The 13,878-nt window shown below is 43.5% G+C and overlaps 1 protein-coding gene across 2 annotated transcripts in view; it reads right to left on the reverse strand.

Moving 5' to 3' along the window:
• Positions 1-13,878, reverse strand: part of HDAC4 (histone deacetylase 4) — a 273,670-nt gene that overhangs the window by 73,501 nt on the left and 186,291 nt on the right. For both annotated transcript variants that reach the window (XM_089693176.1, XM_089693177.1), the window contains exons 10-11: positions 4,484-4,664; positions 4,166-4,389 (exon numbers count right to left, since the gene is read on the reverse strand). In XM_089693176.1, coding sequence (XP_089549302.1) covers positions 4,166-4,389; positions 4,484-4,664 — 405 coding nt within the window. The remainder of the gene's footprint in view (positions 1-4,165; positions 4,390-4,483; positions 4,665-13,878) is intronic.

The following is a 13,878-nucleotide window of genomic DNA, read 5'->3' on the forward strand; positions in this document are numbered from 1 at the left end:
AGGAATTTCCAGAAGTGGCTCTTTTCTTTTAGGAATGTGGGAATAACAGACTCAAAGACCCCTCTGTTCCTTAAAGCCTGAGCTTCAAGGGCCCATGCTGTTACGGCCAGTGACAGGGCTGCTGCTTCCACTAAGCAAACTAGGCGGCTGCCTAGGACGCAGTGCCAGCTAGGGGTGCCAGGGCATAGCACAGGTCGGCACACTCTCTGTGTGGGATGCTGCCACGTCATGAACAATCCTTCAGCTGAGAGGAGAGGCGGCAGAAAGGGGGGGAAGAAAGGACAGTGTAAGATGCCGGGTGTCTGGGGCCAGTGTAGCAGCTGATTTGCAGCTCCTTTCAGTGTTCCTCTCAGACTCAGTACCTTACTGCAAGTCGGCTGGCAGCTGCTAATCACTGAGGAGTTCTAGCTCTTGTCTTCCCATTCATCAGTGGAGGTGAAGGTAATGTCGGACTCTGATGTCTCGTGTCAGTGTGACCCGGCTGGCAGGACATCAATCACATATGCAATGCGTCAGCAAGTGATGACATCACGATCCCACGGCCTGCTTTTCTAGTGCCTGCTGATCTATGTCAGTTTTGGTGGTGGTGTGTTGTGTCGGATCGGTCACTGTGTGAGATCGCTCAGTTCAGCTGCCTGCTGTCACAGTGTTTTATCCCCCCTCATTGCCTGAGGAATTCCAGCCTGGGATCTGTCAGGGTATGGATCCATCATCCTCTACTCACTGCAACTGTCACCCTGCCACAACCAGCCACAGATACAGTCCGTCCGTGACACGGATTCTGTCTTTAATGTTGGTGCTGGTGGCATCTTACGGCACTTTCTCGCAAATTGAAAGAAATTTAGCAGTTTCATGTTTTGTTGATTTAATATTTTCTGTTTTAAAAATTTTTTTCTTTTTTTTCTCTTTTGGGGTGGGGGCCGGGCACAAGTAGCAGGTCTTGCTTAGGGCGCAAAATTGTCTAGCACCAGTCCTGGCCAGTGACTGATGAGCAGGATGGAATAGGCAGACCCTGAGATAGCAAGTCTGACCTGTTTGGAAGCAGCCCGGGGTCATCTTCTAGAAGTCTGAGTATGTCTGTGTACCAGATTCCTCTGGGCCAGTTTTGTGCAGTGAGAATCAGTTTTTTTCTCTTGCTCTATCTTGCACAGCAGTCAAGGCATAATTCTCAGGGAGTTCGCAGGGGCGGTTGGTGTCGGGATATTCACAGAGTCGGTCCTCTGAACTGTAATGTAGAGGGGCACTGTGATATAAAGGGGACTGTACCGTAAAGGGGCATTGTAATGATTAGTAGGGTATATACTAAAGTGCAGTGTTATACAAATTGGGCCTTCCCAGTACTGGAAAGCAGCTGCATAGGGTGGGGGGGGGGGGAGGTTGCATAGTAATGGGTGCAGCATTATACATGGGGATGATTGGTGCTCCCCTGTGCAATCAGGGTGCAATGTTATCAGTGTTAATCCCCATGTGTAAACCCCCATGTTAAATCAGTATGGGGTTGGAGAAGGGTAAATAGTTGGGGTGCAGTGTTCTATAATGTGAAGCAGTATGGGGTGGGGGCAGGGAGAATAGTGAGTACAGTGTTATACAATCTAGGGAAGTATGGGAAGGGGGAAAGGTAAATAGTGAGGGGTGAAGAGATGTATAGAGTGGAGCAGCATGGATCAGGGGCAGGGCGAATAGTGAGTGGAGCAGTATGGGATGGGAACAGGAGTATATGGAGTGGAGCAGAATGGGGTAGGTACAGGGTGAATAGTCAGAGGTGCAGTGTTCTAGAGTGGGTCAGGGTGAACAGTGAGGGGTGCAGTGTTAAATAGAGTGGGTCAAGGTGGAGGGCAGGTGAATAGTGAAGTGGTGCAGTGTTATACAGCATAGGGGAGGGTGAATAGTGAGGGGTGCATGGTTTTATAGGGTAGGTCAAAGTGAATAGCGAAGGGTGGGGTCAGGGTGAACAGTGAGGGTGCAGTGTTCTGTGGGTTGGGGACAAGGTGTATAGTGAGGGATGCAGGGTTCTGTAGAGTAGACGGGGTGAAGGGTGCAAGGTAGATGGAAGTTGCAAGAAGAGGAGAGGGCTCCCACACAGGGTCAGGGGAAGAGGGCAGAGAACAATGTCGAAGGGGACCCTGGATCAGAGCCCTCTGTATTGGTCAGAGCTGGGGGAGCGGGGCAGCTGGTAATCACGATCTGAACATCAGCAGAGCTGGGTCTCTTCCTGGTGGACTCCTGCTTGGCTGGGGGGTGAGCCAGTACCTGAGAGGGAGGGACCTGGGGACCGGGATGTACCGGAGGGACTCAGGGACACAGACACAGCCACAACCAGCCCCCCCGCCCCCATTCACCTCCAATCTTCTGCTGATTACCCGCTTGTTAATATAAAAAAGACTCTCACTGTCTGTGCAGATCATGCCCCCCTGCTCCACTGATAAGATGGCATAGATAGCGGGGCGGGAGAGCAGATACAGACATGGTCACATAGTGGGAGGTGAGCAGTGAATGCGGTCCGTGTTAGCCCTATCCAGATCGCAGTTGCCGCTTACCTCCTGCTGTGCGGCCTGGACATGTGGCCCAGCAGCCCTGGCCCACCAGACAAATACCCGGTGAGCCCTATGGCCAGTCCTGGCCTGCATTGGGCTATAGCTTAAATAGAATAGATGCTATAATGTTGATGGAGGGAATTTTTCCACTATTTCTTCGTTACAATGCCTCACTTCTCAGATAAATTGGATATATGGTCTTCTAATAGACATTTATTTTTAGATCGATTCTATGTACAATCTTTAGAAGGATTTACTACTTTTTAAATATGTTTTCCTATTAGTTGTTTTTGCCTGTTATCCCTTTTTGAAGTCAGCATCAATGCAAGGTATCCTTGAATAAGGTTTATTATATAAACTTTTTAATTTTATTACTTTTCTATAGACATGTACAGCTTTTCCATAGCTACAGTGAGAGACTGATCATGTTCCCTGAACTGTGGGAGATTGGAACATTCATCCCCAGCCAGAGAGGCTTGAGTCGGTTATCACCTTCCATTGGTATGATAGAAATGACTTGCCTACTGTGAAAACGGAGTTGGAAATCCACTAAACTAGGGAGTTCCTTACTTGGCAGGACAGAGGCATGGGGAGGTCGAGAGAGGGAGCATGTTCCATTCCAGCAAGATGCCTTGTTGGAGAGGCCTTGAATAGAACAGCCTTAAAGGAGGTCACCATGAGGCCCAGAACTCTCATGGAGAATCTCACACCCCGATTCCTCCAGAATTTGATTACCAATCCAGCTGTGCACAGTGCTGGATGGATTGATTGATTGAGAACTCAGGTAAGTAGTTAGGGAGGTGGGGAATGCATTAAGGTAAACAAAAACATTTTGGCTTTAGAACCATTTTAAGTGTAGCAAAATATTTTTTTCCCTACAGCAGGGGTCTCCAAACTTTCTAAACAAAGGGCCAGTTTAATGTTCATTAGACTTTAGGGGGGCTGGACTGTGGCCAGTGGGAGTAGAAAAGGTCCTCACATCAGTGGGAAAAAATAATGCCCCATTGTTTGTTTCAGTGAGAGTAATTGCACCCCATTATTAGTGTAATTGCGAGGAACTGTGCCCCATTATTGATGTCATTGGGCCCCATTGTTGGTGTCATTGTGAGGAATTGTGTCCCATAATTGATGTCATCGGGTCCTATTGTTGGTGTCAGTGGGAGGTATTGTGCCCCACTGTTGGTGTCATTGGGAGGAATAGTGCTCCCTTCATTGGTGTCAGTGGTGGGGGGATTATGCCCCATTTTTGGCATCAGTGGATAAAATAGTGCCCCAAGGGTCGTATAAAAGCAAGCAAAGGGCCGCAATTGCCCCCAGGCCGCAGTTTGGACACCACTGCCCTACAGCTTTAGTGACCAAACATACCTGTAATGAAGGATGTCCCATTTCATGCAGGCTGCTGGATCCTGTGGAAATCTTCTGTGCAGGATGCAAAGTCCACTGAACTACCAGCGCTGTGGGGGTTAATAGATTTTGGTCCCTGGGCTGAACTTATTAGAATAAGTTCCTGAAGAGGACCCACTCATTTCCTCTCCATTTCATCCAATCCTCCCACAACGCATGTTATAAATTGGTTTGCTAGGCAGAAAGTAAAGAAATCACATATATGCACAATGAAACTTGACACTTACCTTATTGAGGTGTATCTGTTGCTGCTGAAACTGCTGTTTGTGCTTCTCAAGGAACTGCTGGTGCTGCTGCTGAATGACCAAGTGTTGCAGGGCATGAGAGTTCTGAGGCAGAGGCGCAGACTGTGTCCGGCCCAAAGGGCGGTGCTGTCTTAACTTGTGAATTGTGGGAGAAACCCGATCAGCGGACACTAAAGACTGGGAGTGAAGAGGGAGTGCTCCCAGTCCTGAAATAAGAATACAGATCTGTCTAAGCTGCTAGTGATCTTTCATAAAACAGAACATTCTAAATGCTAAAATATGGACAGAACTTCAACTCACCTGAAACTAATGGGCTTTGTGCACTGGGCTGCTCTAGCAGGACCATATGTTGCAGAAGCGAATTATGAGAGGTTGCTGCATCAGAACCAAGGTAAGGAGTGAGGTGAGAAGCAGGAAACAATGAGAGTCGCTGCTGGATGGTAGGAAGGGAAATGCGTTCAGTCTCTTGTCCAGATGCACCCTAAAATTAAAAAGATTGGTAATGTAAAATATTTGAGCACTGCATGCAAATACATGTGCATCATATAATGTATGAAATTGTTACGATTAAAGTGGCTGAGAGATAAAAGGTCAAACCCTGAACAGAAAATTTCCACTACAGTTTATTTTAAGGGTTAGGCTGGCCTTACTTACACCTGTACATGACAGCAAACTGTGTTAAGGCACGGTATGCTGGATTCCAGAAGATGTGCGTTTTGTGTTGAGGCACACCAGTGTTTACTGCAACTTAAAGGTGTGAAGGAGCATTAAGCGTTTTCCTGTATGGTTTCGCCAAGCTCAGGCTGATTACCAAGAACACACATTTAAATGACAAAATAAAAACATAAAATGGCACCATAGGCAGATGTGTGAAAAAAGATTCAACTGAGATAGGCAGATGTGTACATAATGTTAATGTGAATTTATTCTCCTTTGAGAAAAGGCAATTAAAGGGGAAATATGATCAGCCAACAAAAGCAAAAATACATAAATGGTCCTTGAAGGAAACAGTGATTTTTTTTTTCAGCTGGCAACTTTTATGTAAAAGTGATTCTAGCAATTGTAGAGGTGGCTGATCACTCTTATAGATCTCCATTAAAAAAAACTGGCATCTGTTAGTACCCCCACTACTGTTCCTTGTGAAAGCAATTTAAATACATGAAAAAACTGTTTTGTAAAAGTAACTTATGATAAAAATAAAATAAAATTGTTTTTTAAATGTAAATGCTGCACCCCTTACACACCTGACTCTATATAACATGACATACAGTGGATATAAAGTATACACACCCCTGTTAAAATGTCAGGTTTCTGTGATGTAAACAGACAAAGATAAATAATTTCAGAACCTTTTCCACCTAACCCTAATGTGACTTATAAACTGTACAACTCAATTGAAACACAAAATGAAATCTTTTAGGGGGGGGAGTAAACATAAATAATGTGGTTGCAGTGTGCAGGAATTTGCTGTGTTCAGAATTAAGCAATCACATTCAAAATGATGTTAAATAGGAGTCAGTACACACCTTCCATCATTTAAAGTGACTTTGATTAACCCCAAATAAAGTTCAGATGTTCTAGTTGGTCTTTCGTTACATTTTCTTAGTTGCATCCTACAGCAAAAGCCATGGTCAGCAGAGAGCTTCCAAAGCATCAGAGGGATCTCATTGTTAAAAGGTATCAGTTGGTAGAAGGGTACAAAAGAATTTCCAAGGCGTTAGAAATACCATGGAACACCGTGAAGAGAGTCATCAAGTGGAGAAAATATGGCGCAACAGTGACATTACCAAGAACAGGACGTCCCTCCAAAATTAATGAAAAGATGAGTAGAAAAAACTGGTCTGGGAGACTGCCAAGAGGCCTACAGCAACATTAAAGGAGCTGCAGGAATACCTGGCAAGTACTGGTTGTGTGGTACATGTAAAGAAAAACATCCATCTAAATTTTGCAAAAACACCTCTGAAGTCTCCCAAAAGCATGTGAGAAAATGTGTTATGGTCTGATGAAACCAAGGTTGAACTTTTTTTGCCATCATTCCAAAAGAACACAATAGTGTTCTTTTGGAAGAAACATAGTAACCCATAGTGAAGCATGGTGGTGGCAACATCATGCTTTGGGGCCGTTTTTCTTCAGATGGAACTGGGGCCTTAGTCAAGGTAGAGGGAATTATGACCAGTTCCAAATACCAGTCAATATTGGCACAAAACCTTCAGGCTTCTGATAGAAAGCTGAACATGAAGAAGAACTTCATCTTTCAGCATGACAATGACCCAAAGCATATATCCAAATCAACAAAGGAATGGCTTCACCAGAAGAAGATTAAAGTTTTGGAATGGCCCAGCCAGAGCCCAGACCTGAATCCGATCGAAAATCTGTGGGGTGATCTGAAGAGGGCTGTGCACAGAAAATGCTTATCAATTTGACAGATTTGGAGCGTTTTGTCAAGGAAAAGTGAGCAAATATTGCCAAGTCAAGATGTGCCATGCTGATAGACTCATACCCAAAAAGACTGAGTGCTATAATAAAATCAAAAGGTGCTTCAACAAAGTATTAGTTTAAGGGTGTGCACACTTCTGCAACCATCTTATTTTAGTTTTTTTTATTTTTACTTCCCTCCACCTAAAAGATTTCAGTTTGTTGCTCAACTGAGTTGTACAGTTTAAAGGTCACATTAAAGGTGGAAAAAGTTCTGAAATGATTTGTCTTTGTCTCATTTTTTTTATATCACAGAAACATGACATTTTAACAGGGGTGTGTAGACTTTTTATATCCACTGTACACATGTATACAAACAAAAATTTGCCACACTTGAGGAATCACGCTTGAATATAGTGTAGTGAGAATGAATGTAGTTGTAGTGAGAGCAATAATAATAGCGGCCTAATTCACCGTTAAATCTAAAACGGATAACCTGTAAAAGAGTTTCCCCATCTACAATTTTGGGTACTATAAATTTTTTGTGATTCAACAGCTGAGCCAATTCTAAGGCTCGACATGGTTGATATTTACTCGACAGAACTCCATCTTTTATATGTATCTAAATAATTGGGTATTTTACTGTGTTTGTTGGCACTCTAAATAAAAATAGTTTTTTTCCCCTGAAATTATGTACTTGAAGAGAGTCGGTCAAATATCATGTGCCTCCCTCCTTGTCCAATCAGAGAATGCTTTCCATTCATTCAAAGCATTCTTTGAATGGCACCCGTGCTGAACAGATGACGACCTATGTTCACAATGCATCAGACCGGCCACTCAGCACAGGACCTGTCAGTAAGTGTCTACTTTAGCGATTTCCAGCTTCCATGAGCATTGGCCAGGTATGGTACAGTGCCTTGAAAAAGTGTTCATAAAACTTGAAAATGTTCACATTTTGTCATGTTACAACCAAAAAAATAAATGTATTTTATTAGAATTTTATGTACTAGACAAACACAAAGTGGCACATAATTGTTAAGAGGAAGGAAAATGATAAATGGTTTTAAAATTTTTTTACAAATAAATATCAGAAAAGTATGGCATGCATTTGTATTCAGTCCCCTTTACTCTGATACCCCTATCTAAAATTTAGTGGAACCAATTGCCTTCAGAAGTCACCTAATTAGTAAATAGAGTCCACATGTGTGTAATTAAATCTCAGTATAAATACAGCTTTTCTGTGAATCCCTCAAAGGATTGTTCAAGAACATTAGTGAACAAACAGCATCATGAAGGCCAAGGAATATACCAGACAGGTCAGGGATAACATTGCGGAGATGTTTAAAGCAGGTTTAGGTTATAAAAAATATCCCAAGCTTTGAACATCTCAGAGCATTGTTCAATCCATCATCTGAAAATGGAAAGAGTATGGCACAACTGCATACCTAACAAGACATAGCTTTCCACATAAACAGACAGGCTGGCAAGGAGGGCATTAATCAGAGAAGCAGCCAAGAGGCCCATGGTATCTTTGGAGGAGTTGCAGAGATCCACAGCTCAGGTGGAAGAATCTGTCCACAGGACAACTATTAGTCGTCCACTCCACAAATCTGGCCTTTATGGAAGAGTGGCAAGCAGAAAACCAGTGTTGAAAGAAAGCCATAAGAAGTCCCGTTTTCAGTTTGCGAGAAGCCATGTGGGGGACACAGCCAACATGTGGAAGAAGGTTGTCTGGTCAGATGAGACCAAAATTGGACTTTTTGGTCTAAAAGCAAAATGCTATGTATGGTGGAAACCTAACATTGCACATCACCCTGAACACATCACCCCCACCGTGAAACATGGTGGTGGTGGCATCATCATGTTGTAAGGATGCTTTTTCTTCAGCAGGGACAGGGAAGACTGATGGAGCCAAATACAGGGCAATCTTAGAAGAAAACCTGTTAGAGTCTGCAAAAGACTTGAGAATGGGACAGAGGTCCACTTTCCAGCAGGACAATGACCCTAAACATACAGCCAGAGCTACAATGGAATGGTTTGGATCAAAGCATATGTGTTAGAATGGCCCAGTCAAAGTCCAGACCTAAATCCAACTGAGAATCTGTGGCAAGACTTGAAAATTGCTGTTCTGTGCACAGATGTTCTCCATCCAATCTGACAGAGCTTAAGCTATTCTGCAAAGACGAATGGACAAAAATTATACTCTCTAGATGTGCAAAGCTGGTAGGAACATGCCCAAAAAGACTTGCAGTTGTAATTGCAGCGAAAGGTGGTTCTACAAAGTATTGACTCTGGGGGGTTAAATACAAATGAAAGCCACACTTTTCAGATATTTATTTGTAAAAAAACAATTTGAAAACCATTTATCGTTTTCCTTGCACTTCACAATTATGTGCCACTTTGTGTTCACATCAAATCCCAATAAAATGAATTTATGTTTTTGGTTGTAACATGACAAAATGTGGAAAATTTCAAAGGGTATCAATACTTTTTTCAAGGCACTGTATATACAAAGTTACATTGGTCCAAGTTGGACTAATGTAATTATGCAAAAATATATCATGCCTGGAGTTCTTAAAGGTCAGTGCAAATGACATGGAGGTTCTCTTTATCGGTTGAAAAGGTCTAACCTCTGCATACGGAAAAGCTTCTTCACAGTAAGAGCTGTAAAAATAAGGAAACAACTTTCTCAGGAGCTAGTTATAGACAGCTCAGCTGATTGTTTAAAAAAAAAATGTGTTTTTAAATGCATTGAAATAATGAGCTATTAACATTTATAAAAAACAATACCAGAGATTGTAGATCAAGAGAATATCCGAGTTCCTTAGAGGATCAGGAAAGAATAGGATTTATTTGTATTCAACGTAAAATCCTTTTCTCTGAATTCATTGGAGGACACACCTCTACTCACAAGAACAAAAGTATTAACGAATATGGGCTGCAGTAAGCCACAGGGTTACCCTGTGCCCTCCAATTAAAACAGAGAAAAAAAGAGGAATTTTGACTTCTCAGTAAATTCCATATCTTGGAGTACAGTACATGACACAGGCTGGCTATTCGTGCACCCTGGGCTAGAAGCTGATATCTTCAGGTGTTTGAAGACTGGCAAAGATTTGCTGGACACACCTCCTTGGCTTACCCCTATAAGTCTAGCCCACAAAGTTCAGTTTTTAGCAAGCAATGCAGCCTAACACAGGAACAGAGGGAAGGGTGGCCTGGGTCCCATACAGTACTCCAAAATATGGAATTTACAGGTAAGTCAAAATTTCTCTTATCACAATCATACAGTACAGGCTGTATATTTACAGACCGTGTGAAGTCCCTAAGTAATGAATAAGAAGGGTGGATAACAACAAGGCAAACAGAACTGTGCCAATAAGCCCAACAATTACAACTATGAACAGACTCAACTCAGACCGCTGCAGCCACAAAATCTTGGACATTCACCTGGTAGAACTTGGAGATGGTATGAACTGAAATCCAGGTGATGGCTTTCAGTTCATACCATACCAGGGGCTTGATGTCAACATGCCCAGAAAACACCCACCAATGTGGTGAAGTATGCACGCAAGAGTGCTGGAGGTACCTTATACTTTACCATGTAAGCTTTTGAGATGAGTCGTCTTATCCACCTGGCAATAAAGCATTTTGAAGCAGGATGTCCTTTGCAAGGACCTGATGACAAGACAAAGTTAGAATCGATCTTTCTTATAGAAGCTGTGGCTTTTAAATACATTCTGATAGCTCTAATAATGTCCAAGCAATGAAAATCAGTTGCTTTGGGGTGCTTGGGAGCAGGGCACAAAAAAGGGAAGGACTGTGTCTTCATTAAGGTGCACTGAGGCAGAACAAAAGTCTTGTCTTTTGAAAGGTAAGGATCGGTTCTTTACAGGAGGGGCATGCTAGTTCAGAGATACTGTACATGTCTGACAGACATGATAGCCAGTAATAAGGCCATTTTGTTGTAAAGATCAGTTCCCTGATGGGTTCAAAGGGTGGTTTATGTAGGGCAGAGAGAACCAAATTAAGATTCCAAGGAAGCATGTGGTGCTGTAAATGTGGTCTAATCCAAGAAACAACTTAAAAGTGTTTACAAGAAAAAAGAAGCCAGTTCGTACCAGGCAAAGAAAGATATTTGGGTAAAATAGCATTTTTTTCCTGGAATTGGCCTTTTCTGGCTTTGAGCAAGGTAGGAATGACAGACACAGAGACTCCATTGTCTTAAGACCTGGGCTTCAACAGGGATACTGATAAATCCAGTGACTGTGAAACAGGATGGAACAGGGGGCCCCGAGACAGAAGGTCTGGTCTGTTTGTAAAAGGCCATGGATTATCTTCTAAAAGTCTGTGTATGTCCATGTACCAGGTTCTCCTGGGCGAGTCTAGTGCATTCAGAATCACCATTTTTTTTCCTCTATTTTGCAGAGAAGTCGAGGCAGAATGCACACTGAAGGAAAGGCATATGTGAACCGCAATGGGTCCAAGGAATTATCAGAGCATCCAATGTTAGTGCTAGTTCTTGGTCTTAGCTACAAACAAGGGTTGCAAAACCTGGAGACAAGGATATCCACATCTGAAATTCCCTATCCCATATATAGCAGACTAAAGATGTCAGGATGAAGAGCCCATTCCCCTTGACCCAAGCAGCGACTGAGGTAATTTGCTTTGCTGTTCACATCCTAGGAGTGGACAATTGAAAAGAAGGCTGGACAGTGTTTCTGCACCCTTGAGATGATCAGACTTACATCCATTAAGGATGCTTGACTCCTGGTACCCTCTTTGGTGGTTGATATAGGCCACAGCTGTGGTACCGATTGTACCTTGATCAGGTGACCCTGAAGGAGGATGGTACAGTGATTCAGGTCTAGTTTTAATGCTTTAAACTCTTGGATGTTGACAGGAAGCTTGGCTTCCTTGGGTGACCATGTTCTCTGAAGGAGGGATTGGAACTCTACTCTCCAGCATGTGAGTCTGGAATCTGCTATCACCCTCTATGGGTGTAGTAGACATCCATACTGATATGCATGTACATACCCCCTCCCACTCCTAGTTAGCCTTGGCTTTGTAGCAAGCAATAGGGAGATCATAAAAAACAGAGGCGAGGGACCGCTTTCCTTCAAGAAACTCATTTTAGTAAAAAAAAAATCAAGGAATTTATTTTTTTTTAGTTGTACAGTATGGGACCCAAGATATTTATTTTTTATCATGGGACACCTAAAAGAAGTCGAACTGAGGAGTAGTCAACACAAGAACACCACCAACAAGCCCGCATAACAAAACAGGTCAGTAAGGGCTCTAAAGAAGTCAGAGAGCAGTCTGTAGTACCTTATGAAGAAATTGTCAAATAAATCTGACTTCTATTTGTGAGGTAAGCAAAACCTTAGACAAAGGAATGGCTGTGGGCGTACTTCCCTACACACGGCTAATGTGTAAGGTAAAGACTACAGGCTTGGAAAAATAATTTTGTAAAGACGGTACTCAGAGAGTAGTGGTCAATGATTCATACTCTGGATGGTCTATGGTTGTTAGTGGTGTACCCCAAGGTTCAGTGTTGGGACCCTTATTTTTTTAGTGGGATTAAAAGTACCATATCAGTCTTTGCAGAGAACAAAAGTAATAACGAATATGGGCTGCAGTAAGCCACAGGGTTACCCTTTGCCCTCCAATTAAAACAGAGAAAAAAAGAGGAATTTTGACTTCTCAGTAAATTCCATATCTTGGAGTACAGTACATGACACAGGCTGGCTATTCGTGCACCCTGGGCTAGAAGCTGATATCTTCAGGTGTTTGAAGACTGGCAAAGATTTGCTGGACACACCTCCTTGGCTTACCCCTATAAGTCTAGCCCACAAAGTTCAGTTTTTAGCAAGCAATGCAGCCTAACACAGGAACAGAGGGAAGGGTGGCCTGGGTCCTCCTGAGAAGAGGAGGACCCAGGCTGCACTGTAGAAAACCATTACAAAGAGCAGTTAAGTATGACATGTTTGTTATTTTCCAAAAAAAAAAAATGGAACCTTTAGTATTGCTTTAAACTTAATAAGCATGTAAAAAGAAATAGGTGCTTAAGGCCCCTTTCACATGACTGTTCTGATTAGGTCCGCCTGTCAGTTTTTCAGGCAGCCCTGATCAGACGGTCCATTCATCTCTATAGACCAGTGGGTGTAAAACGGACTTGATATGTCTGTTCACACTCGCCTACCTCCAATCTAATGCGCTAAAAGCGTAAGGGGGCCCATTCTCGTCCATGTATGCAAACTGGATCAGAGGGCAGTCGGGTGTTAATGGACAGTAGGTCCATTTACACCTGGCTCCCATAATGCCAAGAGGGCTTGGTTCTTGTCCACTCTACAGAAACTGAGCAGACATGGACCGGTCACCCGCTCGCTCTGCTAAGAATCCCTTATCCTTCAGACTAGAAGCTCAAAAAAGGGTCCTGTCCACGGCAGGAGTTCTGGAAGATCTGGCACTTCTGCCAATACTCTACATGGCTGCAGAAGTACACATCAGCCTCAGTCTGGTGCCAGACGGCCTTTATAAAGGAGGCTCATCACTTCTTCTGGTTGCTGGATGATCTCTAGCTCCCCGTGCCCTGTTCCTGGTTCCTGTGTTCTGACTTGTGATTTCCTGTTACCGACTCGGCTTGCTCCTGGACCTGTCTACACTGATTTACCCCTGACCTGACCTCGGCTTGGCTTACGGATACCCTTTCTCTCTCTCTCCTCTGTGAATGACCTCGGCTTTCCCATCTGACCACGTCTGCTCTGATTCCCACCTGGTACCTGACCTTGGCTTGAACCAACTACCCAGTAAACGTCCAAATCCCGGAAGGGCTTGCATACCATGCACAGGCGCCTCCTGTCTGCAGACCTATCTCCGTGCACCAGCTGTGCTTCTGAGTGGACCACCAACCAGCACTCCTACAGGAGACCTGTGCAACTTTGGGCCTGACTCCCGCTGTCCCACTCAGGGGAGTCCAGAACTTAGCAGCAAGGGAAGCCCTCTCTCCATTGGCCTCCATCACCAGGTACGTGATAAAAGGGCAGCTGTTCAAGGCATTTCTTAAAAGGGAGTTCTGCCAACCAGTACTTAAACAAAGGATCTTGCACATATGAATGGACAGAAGACTCATCCTGAATACCCGAACATGACATGAAATGTAAACAAAGCATATCCCTCTATAGTGTGTACTTGTCTCTATCTAGGGAACCAAGTGTCATTTCTGTCTGCTGCCTCATTTCTCTGCTATCCATAGGAGTAACTTCTGATAGGTTTTCCAGACA

The sequence above is a fragment of the Staurois parvus genome, unplaced genomic scaffold (genome assembly GCF_062004578.1).
Source record: "Staurois parvus isolate SC_StPar_1 unplaced genomic scaffold, SC_StPar_1.0 ptg000616l, whole genome shotgun sequence".
In the NCBI taxonomy this organism is placed as follows: Eukaryota; Metazoa; Chordata; class Amphibia; order Anura; family Ranidae; genus Staurois; species Staurois parvus.